This window comes from Lycium barbarum, chromosome 5 (genome assembly GCF_019175385.1).
Source record: "Lycium barbarum isolate Lr01 chromosome 5, ASM1917538v2, whole genome shotgun sequence".
Classification (NCBI taxonomy): Eukaryota; Viridiplantae; Streptophyta; class Magnoliopsida; order Solanales; family Solanaceae; genus Lycium; species Lycium barbarum.
Genome location: NC_083341.1, coordinates 476,072 through 495,543, shown reverse-complemented (window position 1 = coordinate 495,543; position 19,472 = coordinate 476,072). Strand labels below are relative to the sequence as shown.

At 36.6% G+C, this 19,472-nt stretch overlaps 1 protein-coding gene across 3 annotated transcripts; it reads left to right on the top strand.

Annotated features, from left to right (window-relative positions):
* The first annotated feature begins 8,316 nt into the window (after positions 1 to 8,316).
* On the top strand, positions 8,317 to 18,542 carry LOC132639999 (U1 snRNP-associated protein usp106). Of its 3 annotated transcripts, XM_060356397.1 has the most exons (13): positions 8,317 to 8,599; positions 11,643 to 11,695; positions 12,311 to 12,479; positions 12,602 to 12,665; positions 13,133 to 13,212; positions 13,358 to 13,511; positions 14,402 to 14,463; positions 14,638 to 14,700; positions 15,593 to 15,651; positions 15,990 to 16,071; positions 17,251 to 17,294; positions 17,390 to 17,623; positions 18,297 to 18,542. In XM_060356397.1, the coding sequence occupies exons 1-13, from the start codon at positions 8,453 to 8,455 to the stop codon at positions 18,313 to 18,315; spliced, it is 1,230 nt and encodes a 409-aa protein (XP_060212380.1). In that variant the 5' UTR covers positions 8,317 to 8,452; the 3' UTR covers positions 18,316 to 18,542. The 3 variants fall into 3 exon arrangements, with proteins under 3 accessions (XP_060212380.1, XP_060212382.1, XP_060212381.1); XM_060356399.1 differs by lacking the exons at positions 17,251 to 17,294; positions 17,390 to 17,623; positions 18,297 to 18,542 and adding an exon at positions 15,784 to 15,831 and having other exon boundaries at positions 15,990 to 16,072; XM_060356398.1 differs by lacking the exons at positions 17,251 to 17,294; positions 17,390 to 17,623; positions 18,297 to 18,542 and adding an exon at positions 15,781 to 15,831 and having other exon boundaries at positions 15,990 to 16,072.
* Positions 18,543 to 19,472: the final 930 nt, after the last annotated feature.

Here is a 19,472-nt window from a genome sequence, read left to right as displayed (position 1 = left end):
TGCGATGCGTGTGCGTAAGCTGGTAAAATGACAAAATGATAAAAATTGTGAATTATAATAATAATAATAATAATAATAATAATAATAATAATAATAATAATAATAATAATAATAGTAATAATAATAATAATAATAATAATAATAATAATAATAATAGTAATAATAATAATAGTAATAATAATAATAATACTAATAATAATAAATGATAAATGATGATGATGATAGCTAGTAACTGTAATAGAATAACGAAACGCCGGTATTGATAAGAGGCTAATAATTATAGTAAAAAATACAAATATATATTTTTAATTTTCCAAAAATATTAGAAGCGTAAACATGTATTTTGAAGGAGAGACGGGACAAAATTGGGTGTCAACAACGACAACATCTTTAATCACCATAGGCATCTATGCCACAACAATGTACATGGGCCGACGAGGCCAACAAAATGATATACAAAATATAGGCCGACAAGGCCAGACATATCTAACCACATACACGTGACTACGAGCCTCTAAGAAGAGTATGACATAACACATGAGCGGGACAGGACCCCGCTATGCCCACAATTATATACACAAAAGAATAAGTACCCAAAAGTTATGGCTCCGAAAGAAATGGAGCTCTGCTATGTGATCTCTGAACAAGCAGCTATGGATCAAGCCTGTCTCCCTGTGCACCTGCGGGTATGACGCAGCGTCCACAAATAAAAGGACGTCAGTACGAAGAATGTACTGATTATGTAAAGCATGATCAGCATCAATATAGAAGCATATTACACAATATATGAAGTGACATAGGAGGGGAGACAATAATATCATCATCATGGCACTTACTTGCTTTTCATAGGGGCATTCCGTTTCTATTGCGTATCCGCGTACATACATCTATATCCATACTTAATTACTCTCATAATCAATTACATCTCATATACATAACATATTCGTACTCTTAATGATGTCATATACATAGCATACACACATATATACATAGCACACCCGACCACGAAGGTTCGGTGTTTCATACATACTTGGCCAACCAAGGCTCAAGGTTATATCTACCTGGCCCTACCAAGGCTTCAGGGTTATCCGTACTATCTGCAGATGTATGCGCGCGTTACGTAATCATATACATACATATATATATACATACATTATACCCGGCACTATAAGCTCGGGGTTTCATTATAGCCCTTCATAGGCACACATAGTATAATAGCCCATAGGCACCTTTAGCATCATTATTAGTATCATCGTCATTTCTAGCATCATTATTACTATCATCATCATTATCGCTACGTCTATATCATAGGCTTACTCGTCGTGCGAGGAGCGTAGTGCAATCGTAGTACGTATCAAGGATCGTAAGCTTACGAGCTCGGAAGATCAATCATTTGAAGACAACATACTCGTATAGAGGATTTAGAAATTTGGCCAAAGAACCATGCCTTATGAAAGAAGGGTTAGCCTTACATACCTTTTCGTTGAACTACTCTACACTTGCACGTACTCCTTCGATGCTCACGTTTCTACCTTCATTAAGGTCATACCATCATTAGAATCGATAACTAGCACACATGGCTAAGGCTAGAGAAAATCGGACAGCATCTCCTCTATTTATACAACATTTGTCCATATCGTAATTCAACTCCCAAATGCCAACAATACATTCACAATATCATACGATAGCCATTATTCATCTACATTATCTAGATTTCTCAATTTGCTCCGTATAACTGATCGTAAAAATTCACCAGCGAGCGACCTCTTCTGTGATGGTTTTACGGTCCATTATACGGTCCGTAAAACATTATACGGTCCGTATAACCCATCAGTCCACTGAACTTATTCTCGTCACTTCGTTTGGTCTCCGATCCTTATGGAACCTTCTTAACACTTGTTCAACACTTCGTTATCGATCTAAGGGACATTATAACCCTTTCCCAAACATCATTAAGTCCTTGCTAACTCGTTGCTCGTAATTCCTTTCCGATACTTATCAAATACTTTTTCCTTCTCTTGGCAATCCTCTTCCCTCATCTCTAACATCTTTAAAATCTCAACTAGGGTCATCAAATGCCATTCCCTACTAGTTCGTTCACTTACGTACCAACGGAAAATTTTCTGAGGTGTAACAAATGTAATCCGCACCCTTTATGTACTAATTTAGTTGTGTTTCTTTGTTAAATTGTCAATTAATAATAGACCTTAACAATAAAAGCAAATTAAAACACATACCAAACTAATTCAAATTGTTGACTTCATCATAAAATAAAAATACAAATTAACAGCCTTAGTCCGAAACTTAAATGACCCATAATCTAAGACAGTGAGCCTAAATAGACCCTAATCGTCATCAGAATAGAAGTCCTCGATATCATCCTCAGAACGACATTAGCGGTCTCTTAACACACATCTTTTTTCAGGAGATGTTAGTTCTCTACCGGTTGATGATGCTTATTCTTCAGCCAACTTTAGCATGTAAAATCTATAACGTCTTGCAGCATTCTGTTGTTTTCTTCTCTAATCCTTTGTACGGTCATCTCGCAAGTTGCTGGACCTACTCGAGGCATAGTTAGTGAGTACCTTGTTGGGATTGGAGCGTTGAGATTTTTCGAGTCACGAACAAGACGTTCTGATTCGGCAATCCGATGTGACCATTATCGGCGTAAACCGCAATAATATTCCCGCGGATCTGAATACTTCACACTGCAGAAATCATCATTTCGCTCTACAAAAAGGTGCAGATTTAGCTCTTCTAGTTTGAAATCACTAGTATTACTCAAAAAACTGCTATGATTTGAACTCTCATCATCACTGCTATTTGGTTCTTTTGGAAGGAGTAAAGACCAAGCTGAGTTTCTACTACTCGACATTGAATATGGTGTAGTCTAATAACAAAAGAAAGGGATACTTATATAGTTGCAAACCCCCAAGTACCCTGGGGGGGGGGGGTATTTATGACCCTACCTACTTACCTTATTATAAGAAAAATATTAATCTTCATCGGACATTTCACAGTTCGAATCCCACTTGGATCTAAATCTTGTGCTACCGTGTATACCATATTCTACCCTATGGTAACGTATTTGCATCCGATTGTTCTCTTCGCGAAAACGATTAAGAGCAAAATTAAACTCTTGTAGAGTTCCGCGAGGCATTGACATAGCACGTTTTTTGGGCGTTTAAGCCGTATTGAAGCTAACTTTTGCTCTAATGCTCCAGCCTCCCTAACACGCCAATTTCACTCCTCTCTCGTTGTTTTATTGTATTCTTGATTGAATCTTTTGTTAGGGTTATTTGAGTAATGAAAATCATCATCATCTATTTCCCATATCCTACCTATTGCTTCAAATATTTTTGCTGGGGTAAAACATGTAATAGAATCAAGATTTCCAAATTGGTTGTAGAATGTCATGATAACTCGTTTTAAAGTGAATACTAGTTATTTGTCAATCATGTTATATATAATACTGCATTTTTTGACTGTTTATTTGAATGAAATTCATATTACGCAATGTTATTGTGCGCAATAGGACATGATTTGACAACACATCATGCATGCCAATTTCAGCTTTTTTATGACACCTAAAGGGCCGATTGGACAACACAATGCTGAATTTTTGACCGTTTATTTGAATTAAATTCATATTACGCAATGTTCTTGTGCGCAATAGGACATGATTTGACAACACATCATGCATGCCAACTTCATCTTTTTTATGACACCTAAAGGGCCGATTGGACAACACAATGTTGAATTTTTGACCGTTTATTTGAATTAAATTCATATTACGCAATGTTCTTGTGCGCAATAGGACATGATTTGACAACACATCATGCATGCCAATTTCAGTTTTTTTATGACACCTAAAGGACCAATTGGACAACACAATGCTGAATTTTTGACCGTTTATTTGAATAAATTCATATTATGCAATGTTCTTGTGCGCAATAGGACATGATTTGACAACACATCATGTATGCCAATTTCAGCTTTTTTATGACACCTAAAGGACCGATTGGACAACACAATGCTGAATTTTTAATCGTTTATTTGAATTAAATTCATATTACGCAATGTTCTTGTGCGCAATAGGACATGATTTGACAACACATCATGCATGTCAATTTCAGCTTTTTTTATGACACCTAAAAGACCGATTGGACAACACAATGCTGAATTTTTGACCGTTTATTTGAATTAAATTCATATTACGCAATGTTCTTGTGCGCAATAGGACATGATTTGACAACACACCATGCATGGCAATTTCAGCTTTTTTATGACACCTAAAGGACCGATTGTACAACACAATGCTGAATTTTTGACCGTTTATTTGAATTAAATTCATATTACGCAATGTTCTTTTGCGTAATAGGGGTGAATATGAATCTCTTTAAGAAGAATGTTGGACGAGGTAAAAACTCTTCAATTTCATAAGTTTAAGTCTCTTAAATTCTTTCAAAAAAACCTATCTTAAGTCATACAAAAAATGGCTCAAGATATTCCACCAGTTAAGGTTTCAATACATCGGGATGGTATTATCCTTGATGACAATAGTACAGTTCGTTACAATAAAAGACCAAACGTTCATGTTAAATTTCCACTTGAAATGTCTTATGAATCACTAGTCACTTACATATGTGAAAAAATGAAGATTAGTCCAGATGAGTATGAAATCTCTATAACAGGCAGATATCCACAATCAGTTTCCAATAGTATAGTGCTTTATGGTAGGCATTATATCAATGATGATGATTCTTTAAGGGATTATTTGAATGCGCCAGAAGAATTAAAACATTTAGTTGCCCTTAATGTTCTGGAGATGTATGTTGAAAAGATACCCAGAGAGGTCCCGCAACAACAGCCCAGTCAAGCTAACACGTATGGAGATTTTAGTTCTTACGGGGGTATTTTGAGTGGCCAAGTGCTGCTCGAAAATCTTACCCAACAATTTAATCAAACTTGGTAAATATGCATTCTTATATTATTATTTTGTGCAGTAGCACGTGTTTATTGTATGTATTGATAAATAACCATTTTTAAATCTTTGTAGGGGTTATAGACCTGATACGAGTAATATTGGGCAATCATCTCAATTTAGTGGAGCAAGTCATTATTATCAGAACTCTCAGTCCAGTGGAGCGGATTATTACAATAATTCTCAGTTCAGTAGAGCTGATTATTATAATAATTCCCAGTTCGGTGCAGCTGATTATTACCAAAATTCGCCAGTGGTACCAACTGTGGATGAAAGGCAGTCCTCTCAGTTTGGTGGAGTTGATCATTCTCCACACCATGCTCATAATCAGTATGTGTAGGTTCATCTCCTAGATGCTAAATATATATATTTGTGAATTTGGAATTTAACATATGCTTTTTATCGTGTAGGAGGAGGCCTTTCTTAGATGGCGCTGATTGTCCAAGTTATATGGATACATCAGATAGTGATGGCGATGAACCAGCTAATAATGCAGAGGTAACCGACGATGAACATAGTGAAGGGGATGAAGATACACATTGTAGTCCCCAAAACCAACCCGAACCAACTCAACATCACGTACCACCTCCGATGGCCGAAAACCCAATTCCTGACAGCGCAATGCAATGGCATTCTGACTATATTCCATATCTTGACAGTCTCCAAGGTCGTAAGGATGCATTTGTCTTCACAAGAGATGATTATCAAAGTCACCAAAAACATGGTTGAACAAAAAAATCCCATGACTGATGAATGCGTCATTGCAAAGGGAATGCAGTTCATATAAAAAAAGATGTTGCAACGGGCTGTCAGAATGTATTGTGTACAGGGTACGAAGGAGTTTAAGGTTGATGACTCAAACAGATCGGTATGGAGGTTGATTTGTAGGCGACATACTCAAGGCTGTCGGTGGTTGCTTCGGGGAATTGCTAAGCCGGATGGTCTGTGGGAAATCACAAAATGCCACTCGAAGCACACTTGTGATATGGGAAAAAGTCGAGCAGATCATTGTAATCTAGATATAAACATGATTGCTCATGTGTTACTTAAACACATTGAGGAAACTCCAAGGTAATTTATCTGACGGTTTACATTATATATCTTATAGCAATTAAAATATCATTGCTAAATGTTGTTTGTTTAAACTTATGCAGGATGCCTATCAAAACTTGTATTGGCATGGTCCACTCAAAATATGGTAAAATGATAAGTAAGAGAAAGGGATTTCTCGGGCGTCGACGTGCTTTTGAAACGATCTTTGGAACTTGGGAATCCTCTTTTCAGGCGTTGCCGGGGTGTATGGCAGCTCTACAATATGCTAATCCTGGCATTGTTGTACAGTGGCGGCTTTTAGAGGGCAGAATTTTCGACTTCGTCTTTTGGGCATTCAAACCAAGTATTGATGGTTTTGCTCACTGCAAGAATGTGATATCGATAGATGGGACCCATGTGTATGACCGATATGACATTAAAATCTCCTAATTGCAGTAGGTATGGATGCCAATAGGTCAATATTCCCTCTTACTTTCGCAATTGCCGCCAACGAGAGCAACAAAACATGGGGGATGTTCTTGACTCATCTACAAACTTATGTTATTAAGGGTCGTCAGGGCATATGTGTCCTATCGGATCGTCATAAAGGCATATTGCACAATATGCGTACAATGGAAGGGTGGCAGCCTCCACATGCTTACCATCGATATTACTTAAGGCACCTAAAGGCCAATTTGCAAATAAAGTTTGGAAATGGCATTGTAAATAAATTGATGTAGGGGGCTGCGATGCAACATCAATAAAGAAAATGGGCTGCAAAAATGGAGCTGCTAAGGGAAGTGAGTGAAGAGGCATATGCTGGTTGATGAAATTAGAAGTTGAAAATGGACTCTTTATGCTAATGGAGGAAGGAGATGGGGCATGCTCACAATGAACAGCTCAGAGTCTTTCAATGGACTCCTCAAATCTGCTCGAGGACTACCTGTCACCGCAATGGTAAGACTAACTTTCAGGCAGGTCGTGGAGCGATTTGTGGATAGGACAAGGCAGGCCATAGCTATATTAGCCGACGAGGGAACATGGATGCCAAAGCCCTACAAAAAAATGGAGCACTATAGAAGAAAGGCAGAGGGTCACCAAATGACCGAATATGACGTCGTTCAACGAGTATATGAAGTTAGAATGGGTTATTGTGGCGGCAAATGAGGAAACAAACATATCGTTACTAAGCGTACACAATCATGCACTTGTGGTAAGTGGCAAACGTACCACATGCCATGTTCTCATGCAGTCAGGTGCTTTGAGAGGATGGCCAGAAATGTAAATGATTATGTGGCGGAGGAATATAAGGTCGTAAAATGCCTTAAAGCATATTCCGTCCCCTTGGTGATCAAGCTTATTGGCTAGCCGCGCCGTTTTCTATGATTGCGAACAAGAACCATATCCGTAAATTGGGAAAAAATAAGCTAACCCGTTATCACAATCAAATGGATGTTAGCGAAAAGACTTACTCTCGCAAGTGCTCGACATGTAAGCAATTTGGGCATGATAAGCGTTCATGTGGGCAAAACTCTCGTGGTGGCAGCAGATCTGGAAGTAGAAGAGTGTCTAGAACTCGATTTTTTTTAAGTCTATTGTAATTTAATGATGTATTTCATTGCTAATGGAATGAAATATTTTTCAACTATTATGAACCTCTCGTATTGGATGAATTATTTTTAAATAATATATTTATTTTTGCACATTTAAAAAGTGCGGATTACACAATACAATAACAAAATAAAAAAGACATAAAAAATCTGCACCCTATAAAATGTGGCACTTAAACCTAAATATAACAAGTTTTCAAACGTACTTCGGAGCACTTTACAACCCCTAAAACGACAATCAAAATGTATATGTATACTTGAGGTAATGAGATTATTGTACACTAAAAAAAATATTAAGTTCTATATAAAATATTTATATTCCGGTGTTTTGAAACGTGACTAACCTTCTGTCAAAGTTCGCAAAAAACCTTAATTTTTGAGAAAGAGAATAGAAAGAATAAAGGTTGGTTCAGGTTTTCAGGCAAGGGAGGGTTTCACGCACAGATTCTGTGCGTGAAAGGGATAAAATGTAAATGTACACTTTGGCCCTTTCACGCAGAGAATCTGTGCGTGAAGCCTAGTTTGATTTTTTTTTTAATGGGTTAGTTTTGCTCCAATTTTTTTTTTTTTTTTTTTGGATTACAAAAGTGTGGCCCTCAAAAAATAATAACAACTTCAAAATTTTAAATAAAATGAAAAATATTTGATACCTTACTGTATATAAGAAAGTAATAAAATGGAAAAGGACCAAATTGCCAAACCCTATAAAAAACACAGTGTGAGAACTGGAACGAAAAAAAAACCCTTCCATTCCATCGATAGATAGAGAGAGAGGAAAGCAAACCTGAGCTTAAATTGAAGCGAATTTGAAAGCGTTCATCTATAAATGGACGCCATAAGGAAGCAATTAGATGTGTTAATGGGAGCTAACCGTAACGGTGATGTAACGGAAGTGGATCGCAAGTACTTCGACCGTGAAGTTTGCCGGTTATTTCTCGCCGGTTTATGCCCTCACGAACTCTTCCAGCTCACTGTACGTTACTTTTAACACCGTTATCTCTCACAGCAATTAGATGTGTGTGTATTTGTATTTGAATCTCTAGGTTATTTATTTATTTGCGTTTTTTTTTTAATGATAATTAAAAAGTTCATTTAGGCGTCGAAAAATAGTTAAAGTCGTAGATTGAAACGTTGTTGTGTGTGTTTTTGTATTTGAATCCCTAGGTTATTTATTTATTTATTTTTGATAATTAAAAAAATTCATTTAGGCGTCGAAAAATAGTTGAAGTCGTAGATTGAAACGTTGTTGTGTGTGTTTTTGTATTTGAATCCCTAGGTTATTTATTTATTTATTTTTGTTTGATAATTAGTAAATTTCATTTCGGTGTTGAAAAACAGTTGAAATCGTATATTGAAACGTTGTTTTGTGTGTGTGTTTGTATTTAATCACTAGTTTTTTTTTTTTTTTTTTTATAATTAAAAAAGTTCATTTAGGCGTCGAAAAATAGTTGAAGTTGTAATTGAAACATTATTGCTTTATAGAGATCTTACTTTGCGCAATGAAGTGTTATCTATAAGCTACGTGTTCGTTTGTATTTGAATTCCTAGGTTATTTGTTTATTATAATTAAAAAAATTCATTTCGATGTCGAACAATAGTTGAAGTTGTAAATTGAAACATTGTTGTTGTATAGAGATCTTACTTTGTGCAATGAAGTGTTATCTATAAGCTACTTGTTCGTCGTATGTGTGTGTGTGTGTTTGTATTTGAATCCCTAGGTTATTTTTTTATTATAATTAAAAAAATTCATTTCGGTGTCGAACAATAGTTGAAGTTGTAAATTGAAACATTGTTGCTATATAGAGATCTTACTTTGTGCAATTAAGTGTTATAGGACTACTGCAAGGTAGGGGAGAGTGAATGTATAGTATTGACCGCTCTCTCTATCTATATGTCTACCTGTTTCCTCATATGTGTGTGTTTGTATTTGAAACCCTAGGCTGTTTGTTTTTCGTTTTTTGACAATTAAAAATACTCATTTCGGCATTGAGAAGTATTTGAAGTCATAGATTGAAACGTTGTTGCTCTATAGAGATCTTATTTTGTGCAATGACGTGTTGTCCGGCTACTGCGGGATAGACAAGAGTGAATGTATAATGCAAGGGACCGCTCTCTCTATCTCTAAGTCTACATGTGTCCTCATATGTGTGGTTGTATTTGAATCCCTAGGTTATTTATTTTCAATTTTTGATAGTTCAAAAAAAAAAAAACATTTTGGCGTCAAAAGGTGTTTGAAGCAATAGATTGAAACATTGTTGCTCGATAGAGATCTTACCTTATACAATGAAGTGTTATAGGACTACTGCAGGGTAGTGGTAGAGTGAATGCATACTATGTGCAGCTTTCCCCTTGCATTTGTGCAGCTGCTTGTGTGCCTAGAAATGGTTTGACTTAGAGGACACCAAAGGAGAACTAGTCTAGTTTACTCCTTGATCTATGTTTGCATGAGTAGACTATGCATTTTTGGTGCTTTGGAATTGAAACAGCTGTTTTGTTTTATAATCGCTGAAATGAAATCATAATAAGACGACGACAGCAGCAATAACATACCCAGTGCAATCTCACAAAGTGGGGGAAATCATAATAAGAGCCCATTTGGATGGGCTTATGGCTTTTGACTTATAAGCCAAAGTCATAAGTTAGAAATTCTAGCTTATGGCTTTTGGCTTACTTTTGTCAATTTGACTTAAAAATAAGTGCTTAAAAGCACTTTTTTAGTTTTACCCAAACACTACATAAGTGCTTAAAAGCTATTTTGGCTTAAAAGCACCTAAAATAAGCCAATCCAAACAGGCTCTAAGACGCTTTGGTTGAAAAAACTTTATTCAAACATGGGCATTGGGAGCTCTCTGCTGTTTAAGGACCTTAGATTTTGGATATATTTTGAAATAAAATTGGCAGGAAGCCCAGGTGATTCAATCCCTATAGTTTGCCCATTCGGTACCGACTGCTGTGTTTATTTCTTCTTCCTTTTCCCCGTTAGAATTGACCTTTTAGCAGTCAACCACGTGAAGAGTAACCCTTCCTTGGAGCTCTTGGGCAGTGTTGTCAAAGGCGCGCTTTAAGCCCTGAAGCGAGGCTCAAAACATGTTGAGTGCTTCGCCTCGCTTTATGTGCGCTTCAGTGCTCTAAGACATACTTTTCTTTGCCAATGAGCCTCTCTTGAAGAGATGACACTAGATAATTGATATTTCACTTTATTGTTATGTTTTTACAATTTGTTTGTCCATATATTTGTTATTCATGTTTATTATTACTAGTCTTGGGCTAAACATATATATGTTTTTTATTTTTGCACCATTGCGCCTTTTTTCATTAAAGCCCACACATTATTTGTGCTTTGCGCTTAAAGCCCCCGCTGACCTTGGAGCTTTTTTGCGCTTTTCGCTTTTGATAACACTGCTCTTGGGTTCCATATGGGAAGATGTCTGAACTCTGTGACCCCTTTAAGAGCCTGTGGTAGATGACTTCATTGAGAAAGTTGTCATTCAGTGTTCGCATCAGTGCAGGGCACCTGACTCTGTCAATGTGATGTTTTGCCTAATTGGAGCTCCATAAATTCGTGAGATTGGAAAAGTACCTCTTAGACTTTCTTTCTCGTCATCACCCATACTCTCATAAGCTAATCCTGTTCTTGATTCCTACTTGGGAAAATACTTACAAGTATGAAGATGCGAGCCAGTGAAAATACAAGTTAATAATCAGTATCGCTCAATACTTGTAGGATAAAAAATGATAATATTTCTCATCTAATATCAAGCTGTATTAATGGCAACAATCTTTGTCAAGTGAAATTAGTCGATACTTTTTGATAAGGCGAAACCGATCAGCATTAGAGAGTCAAACTACATGCTATCCATATTGTTGAATTTAAAGGATACACTATTGGAAATCCTTTTTTTTGGGGGGGCGGAGTGGTTCAGTTTTGTCCCAAATCGCCTTCCTCTTCATTTTCCTTGTTTGGTTATATATTTTGTGCACTGATTTTTTGTTTTAATTTCTTTCTTCTTGTGCAGAAAATGGATATGGGGCCATGCCCTAAGGTGCATTCGTTGCAGCTAAGAAAAGAGTATCCTTCTTTGATGTGTATATTTTGATTTTCAGTGTTCGGTACTCATGTTTTGTGCCCATAATAACTTGGAGAATTAGTAGCACGGCAAGGCTCTGGGATATTAAGTAAAAGTAGCAGTTTTTCTCGTCTTGATAATATGCCGGATAGGATGGTTGTTGTCAGAGCCTGCTGATGATCCTTTTACAGTTCAATGGATAACTATCCTTTTTAAAGGTCTAATGATGATATTGTCAAAAAAAAAAAGGTCTTATGATGATAGAAGCTGTTACAGCTTACAATATTACCGGGGACTCGGACGGATTTCTCGGTCATAAAAAAGTTAATTGGGACTGACAGGCTACCTAGTAGCTGGAAGTGATGATCAACTTGATGTCTGTCAAGTGTATGATGGTAGTTTTTAACAAGGATTTCATCTGAAGATCATTGCCTTCCTTCCCTGTCACAAACCCCTGCAATCCTATCTAAACCACAAAAAAAGAGAGAGAAATGGATAAAGACATCCTTATCAAAATAAATAAATAAATGCACAAGAGATGTTGTATTCTTTGATCAATATTGCTTCTTCAATCAGTAAAACTCCAGTACCTCTTGTCCTACCTTAACTTGTCTAAGATATGAAGAAGCAAAAGCAAAAGGTCAGGATAACTATGACCGGGACTTGGAGGATTTAATAGATAGGCTGATTGTTGAGTGTGACAGGAAAATAACTAGAGCCCTTAAAAGGCTTGATGAGGAGGATGCCAAAGCTGCTATTGCCATATCAGTATCTGAAGTTACCCTGGTAATTGTTAAGTGTTGGTCTCCAAGCTCATTATTTTCTTTTGCTGGTCACTGGCACTTCCTCTTTGCCCTTCCTTTGTATGCTATCCTTGTTACAATTGTTTTCAACTCCCTAAATTGTAGACGCCCGAGATTGATGAGTTGTCAAAGCAAATTAAAGAGAAGTTGAAAGAAGCTGATGTACACGGTAAGTTACTTTTAGATTTTGCTGATTATACCTGAATGCTGGGTGAAAGTACCTTCAACAAGTCGCGCAAGCATGACTATGTAGTTTTGATTTGTTATTTGGCATTATAAGGTTGCTCATATTTTACTTTTTTTTGCATTTACACAAAAATGATGAGTTGGCTTGCTAATCTATATACTGCTTTAGCATACAGAGTTTAAGGGGTAAATTAGACTTGATGATTGCTGGTGATAAGATTCATAGTCACTTCGTCTGGATTTTAAAGCTGTAATGGGTTTTAGTTTCATTGTTAGGTTGGTGTGATACGAACTCAACATATGAGTCATGGTAAATTTGATCAAACTGAGGTTTTGGAGGAACAAAATGTGTGAAGTGCTACTATTTCATGGAATTTTCTATCTGATGAAAAAAGCTGAAAGCTTCTTTTTGATTTGGCCAAGTTCTTGAACAATCTAACTTCTTTGCAGATCTTGAAGGCAAGACAGATATGAAAATTCGAGCTTTGGAAGAGGTTGAAGAGCTCCGAACTAAGAGAGCCGACAAACAGGTATCAGGGGAATTTAGAGACATTGAATGACTTTGCCAATTAGTCAACATAGGCGAAAATTAATGACATTGCTGTACTTAATCGTTCACATGGTTGTAGTGTTTCTGGTCAGAACTCATAGCTGTCTTCTTTTATCCAATGGCAGTCGATGCTCCTTTTGGATGCATTCAACAAAGATCGAGCATCTTTGCCGCAGCCACTTCAGAATGCTCCACAGTTAGCACCCTTGCCTGCATCTACTCCAGATCCTCGTATACAGGAAATGATAAATGAGAAACTGAAGAAAGCAGAAGATCTGGGTATGTTGAAATCTAAATTTCTATATAGCTCTAAATTGGCGTTGCTTTACAACTCTTCCACTTTTTCTTCTGCAAGAATTATAATTCACTTTTGATATGCTCTATTAATCTATTATGTTGACTCTTTCTGGATATAGTATTCTCATTATTTTGGTTTATGTCCATGCACGTACTTATGCGCAGTCGAAAAGGAAACTAACAGCAGGAAAAAATAATGAGTTAAGCTTGGGTTTTAATACAACCTTGAGATTGTCATGGGTAAATACATGGGAAATGGCAGGGTGATTATATGACTGAAGTGGGAGATGATGCTTGTGCTTTTACCTGCAAATATGAAAAGATTTGTTCTAACATCATTGCTGGACAATTGTACCTTGATATCAGAGAAACCATATTCTGCTGCAAAAGTTTGAAATAAATCTATGTCCATTCCAATTTATTTGGCTTCCTTATTGAGGGATCATTGTCAAATCTCTATGTATGATTTGTTACTCTGAGCTCAATTTTCTGATGAAAATGCATGTAATGGGAGGCAAAGAGAAAATCATCTGCACATATTCTCTGATTAGTAAAGGACTGCATTAATAGAAGTTGTCATAGAACTGATTTAAGCAAAGACGGAAAGCATTTTTGTGTTTTGAGCCTCAAAATGTATTACACCAGGATTACTTTATATATCTGCTCTATCTAGGCAAAGAAAATATACCCAAATTTTTGGGAGCTCAATGCTGAATTATGCACCTTTTACAGTTTTTTCGTACCATCTTGGTGCACTTAATTTTTTTGAAGTTACCTAATTTATTAAAAAAAGGCGGGCTGTATAGCATGGTTTGGTTTTGCTCAAATTTTTCTTTCTTATCTTACAATTTTCCATCTACTCTGGTATCTAGGTGAACAAGGGATGGTTGATGAAGCTCAGAAAGCATTGGAAGAGGCGGAAGCTCTTAAGAAGGTTGCCAAACAGTTCTGTCTGTACTTCAATTGTTCTTGATCATACCTTTTTAGTGTTCAATTTGCCCATGTTATCTTTCTCTATTGTTGTTGTTTTTGGGCTTAAAACACTTCCCCTTCCAGTTCGACTGCATTTAACACTTCTCTACTTGATATGCCTATCTACTTCATTCAGCTGCCTGTGAGGCAAGAACCTGCTCAGGATTCTTCAAAGTACACTGCAGTTGATGTGCGGATTGTAAGTCATTTTTCTAGCTCTGATAACCATTATTTGTTGTTTGTCATTTCTCCTTATTTTAATCTAAGTGAGTGATAATCTTATTTTAAAATTTATTCAGATGATCCCTTGAAACAAAAAAGGGCCAAAATGTGATTATTTTTTGAACGCATGGTTGGGTAGTGGGTAATAGGTTCTTCCTGTATGTTGCCTGACACTTGACACCATCTTCTTTATAGTTACCAACACCCTTCTATAAATCTTGGTTTTCTGTCATTCTTTTGCCAATTTAGTAGCGACCTCTGGAAGAAAGAATTCTAACCCCTCTTTTTTCGATTGTGTAATACTATACTGAGGTTTTGATGGCAACAATTTATTTTCCAAAGCCTGGAGAATGATTACCTACCATATTGTTCGTAGCCTAAGCCTGCATAAGGAGCCTTTTCTAGCTGTTAACAAGTCAATAAGAAGCTCTCTTCTATCTTCATACTTCCTGATGCTAATGAAACGGCTTGCTAGCATTGAAGAAGAAGAAGAAGAAGAAGAAGAAGAAGCTCTCTTCTATCTTCATAGCTAATGAAACAGCTTGCTAGCATTTTGTTAAAACACTCTCTTCTATCTTCATACTTCCTGATGCTAATGAAACGGCTTGCTAGCATTTTGTTAAAACAGACGAACTCTCAAGAATATCTTAAGAACCTAAGTTAAATAAAGAACTGGAGTGTGTTTTAGCTGCACTTTGAAGTACCCAAATTACTGCCTCAATAGGGCACATGTATATGAATGAGCAGACAGAATTTGCAAAGGGTGCTGTCTGTGGCTGTTCTTACATATATTCCTGCTCTGATGAATCTCAGGATGTGGTCTTGATATGAATTTACTATCCCTGACATGTAAATTATAACTTTTGCAGACTGATCAGAAGCTCCGCGTCTGCGATATTTGTGGAGCTTTCTTAAGTGTTTATGACAGGTAAATGTTCCCTTTCCGTTTCATCTTTTGGAATATTTGCCAAGTAGCTGTTTTAGGGAAAACAAAAAGCTACTTTGAAGTATTGTGAGCTTCAGTTTTTGACATGGCCATTGTACTCCTTGTCACCAGCAGGCTTTTTGGGCCCAGTTTTTCGAGGATAAACTTTTGCCGCTAAATAATGTGCGTCTTTTCTGTGTTAATTTTTCAATCATGTTATGTTTAGCCAGAAAGTTATGGGGGCAACTTCATTTGCTATTATCTACACAATTTTGTTTCTTAGAGCTATTGGATAGAGTACTTATAAAATCTGGTTATTCTTACTTTTCTTTTCCTTCCAGTGATCGTCGCTTAGCTGATCATTTTGGAGGAAAGCTTCATTTGGGATATATGCAAATCCGTGAGAAATTAGCTGAACTTCAGGTAAAGATAAGATATCTACTTGCAGATTCCTTATAATGTTGCAGCGCAGGTTCTGTTATTGGAAGTATGACAGGCACTTTGCTATGTGATATTTATCGATATATGTGCTTGTTTCATCATTTATCTGGTTGCATAAGATGATCCCTGATTTACTGGCTTCTGCAGAGCTGTTCGTCTGCTTAGAATTTTGAACTCATTTTATTTTTAGTGCCTAAATTGGTAATTTGAATTTTTTTTTATTTCTTTCCTGGGTTAATGTTTCAGTTTCTTATGTAGACACTTTCTAAATCACTAAATGTATGCCCTATTGCTATTTGGAGTTTTTCTATTCTCAGAGAAGAGTGTATCTTGTCTTTTACTGATCTTGTCAGGGTTCATATGGAAATAAGTTTCCTCATATCACCTCAGATTTAATTTGAGGTTCATAATGACATATGAATGGTGTGCATAGAGTTACAAATATATTTGATGGAACCGTTTTAGTGTAGAATTTAAGACCGGGTAGAATGGTTGAATAAGAGACTTCCGCTTGATTTTCTTTAAGAGCTGGAAAGAGTTGGTAGTTTTATGAAGGAGATCCTCATCACAAAGGTGAGTAGAATCAATTATTTAATGCATGCATGAAAATATTATCTGTAATTTTAGGTCTTCCCATTTTCTGTATCTTCCTTTATGAACAGAATACAGTGAAACTCCTATATTGTCCAGCCCTGTGTTATAAGGATGAAACTTTGTTTTGTGCCGATAATTTATAGCTGCTAATATCTGTTAGCTATTCAATTTTTGCTATTCTAATGTTCTCCTATATAAAGCATGTGAATATGCTTCACAATTATTTGCTAGGGAATTAAGTTTGTTTTCTTTCCTGTTTGAAGAATTGGTATCTTTTTGTTTTTCATTGCTGAAGCATAAGAACTAATGTGTGTGTTCCCGATTCATTTATAAAATTTGTACTGATGAGGATGCTACTGGGTAAGACTTGGGTTAGGTCGATGTTTGATTTAAGTTTTTCTTCCACTTGAAATTGACTTGTCGATTAAAGGGGGGAAGAAAATAGGGCTTATCATTCTGTACTTCGCAAGTTTGTTCTTTGAAAATGTGTTCATTGTAATCTCATTGGTGCAACTGTGGGAGTTCGTGACATGCTTCAATTGTGCTGTCTTAATGATGAATTTCCAGGAAGAAAGAAACAAGAAACGGAAGGCCATAGAAGAAGATAGGAGGTTGGATCTCGTATTGTGAAATGCTTATTCAGCATTCTTTACTGTATCTACTTTTGCTTTTACTATAATTTCAAGTGTTCAATATTATTATGCAGATCTAAAGAAAGGAAAAGCAGGGAACGGCTTGATAGAGAATCAAGCAGGGATAGAGGTGATAACCGTGAAGCAGGGAGAGATCATGATCGCAGGAGTAAAGATCGCAGCTACGATCGCGAGCGTGACAGAAACAGAGACCGCTCTCGGAACTATGATTCGAGAAGTCACAGGAGATCACGGTCACGGTCAAGAGAACGGTCGAGAGAACAGTCAAGGGATTATGATCGCCACAGGTTCTTTCTTTCTTTCTTTTTTTTTCTTCTTTTTTTTTTTTGGGCTAAGCATATTGCATTATATATGTGTTTATTTTGTGAAGAAACGGTCTTTAAGATAGAGGTAGCGAGTGTACATTGTTTGCTTAAGCAATGTGAAGCACCTAACTTGTGCAGCACTGACTTTCAATTATCCATCACTTCAACATTTGGGCAAATCACAAAATAGCTAATTACCATGGCATAGCAATGAATCTGTAGTGGAAAGCCTTGGAATACATGGAGTACTTTATGCCACGGGTATGTTATTTGGATCTTTCGGATTCAGCAAATATGCTCTAGCCTATGTTATAGAACCGTATGAGTTTTGAGTCCACTTCCTTTGACTGGAGGCACTTGCAATGTCAAATTGATTGTATACGTGAACAACTGTAGTGTCAATAGAGTTATCACCTTGATTAGCAAATATAGGTATTTGGTGCATTCACTAGTCACTACCCCACAATGGTAGAGGTAAGTTCTGCGTACACCCAGCCCTCCCTAGACCCCACCTGTGGGAATATACTGGGTATGTTTTTTGTGATGCACTCACTATTGTCTTCTTCTTAGTATGCATTTGAGAAAAGTTCTAATTTGAGTGCACCCGTTGCAGGTAATAGGGATTCGATATTGACTGTTTCTTTTCTTTCTCCAGGCGTTACGATCGCTACTAGGTGACGGCTGCTGTGGCATGGAGAGTTGAAATGTTGTGTCTCGACTTGGTGGATGTTTGGTACTTTGTAGTATCTAGGAGACGATGTCATATATTTGTCGTTTTTATTCCAGTTTCGGATTCTGCAGGGGTAGGTGAAGTTTGATATTTGATCTTTAAAACTGCATGTACGTTTTATGCTCTAGCTAGTGTTGTGACAATGCAAAGTTTTGAATTTTTTATTGTGTACCACCCTTTCAGATTGCGTCTCATATGGAGATCAGAACTCATTTAAAAATTAAATTAAAGCAGTTGACAAGGAGAACAGGAAAACAAACATCCCCAGGGTTGTTTTTGGCCGTAATGTGTTTTGATGGGGCAATTTATTTGTGGGAAAATTGTGTTTGATTGGCATGTCACTAATGAGTACCTAACGAAAATATAACGAAGTAATTCAATTCCGACATTCTTTTTTTCTTTTCTTAGGTCCCCTTTTTTCTCTTTTAGGGGCGGGGGGGTGATGCCTTATTGTAGAATAACAAAGTTCGCCCCAAAAAATGAAAGTCATAAGAGTTATTTGACGTTTGAAAATATATTATACGAATAACCTATAATTTCTTTATCATTCTGTCTATTCAAGTGTAAGATACACGAACCAATAATCAAGAAATCTAATTGACTGTTTCCGTATAGACAACTGTTAGGGTACATTCAAAAGGTGCTCGAATATTTTTCTGGAAATATTTTGAGAGAAGTCTCTAAAGAAATCAAAACAGCTTCTCACAAATGGACTTGAATATCTTGTGGTGTACCTTTTTTTACGCTATTAATGTAGTTTGAATGTTTGATGTGTTGTTACGCCATTAGTATAGGTGCAAATATTTCTTACGCTATTAATTTAGTTTGATATGTATTTACGCTTTTAGTATAGTTTGACGCGTAATAACAGGTGAAGAATCATCTTCATCAGGTTATATTTGATGCTTAACATACTAGTTTGTTCAACTTACATACACCACCAGTCCAAAGAAATTTACCTATCAACCAGGATAGCGTCCGATCTTGTTTCTGGATTGAGTAGAAAAGGGATATATGAAGTTCGTTCTCTTCCTCTGTGCATCACTGTGATCGGTAAATCTCCATAAAAAAGGGAAAACTTTCGTGTAGTTTGTGATTGGA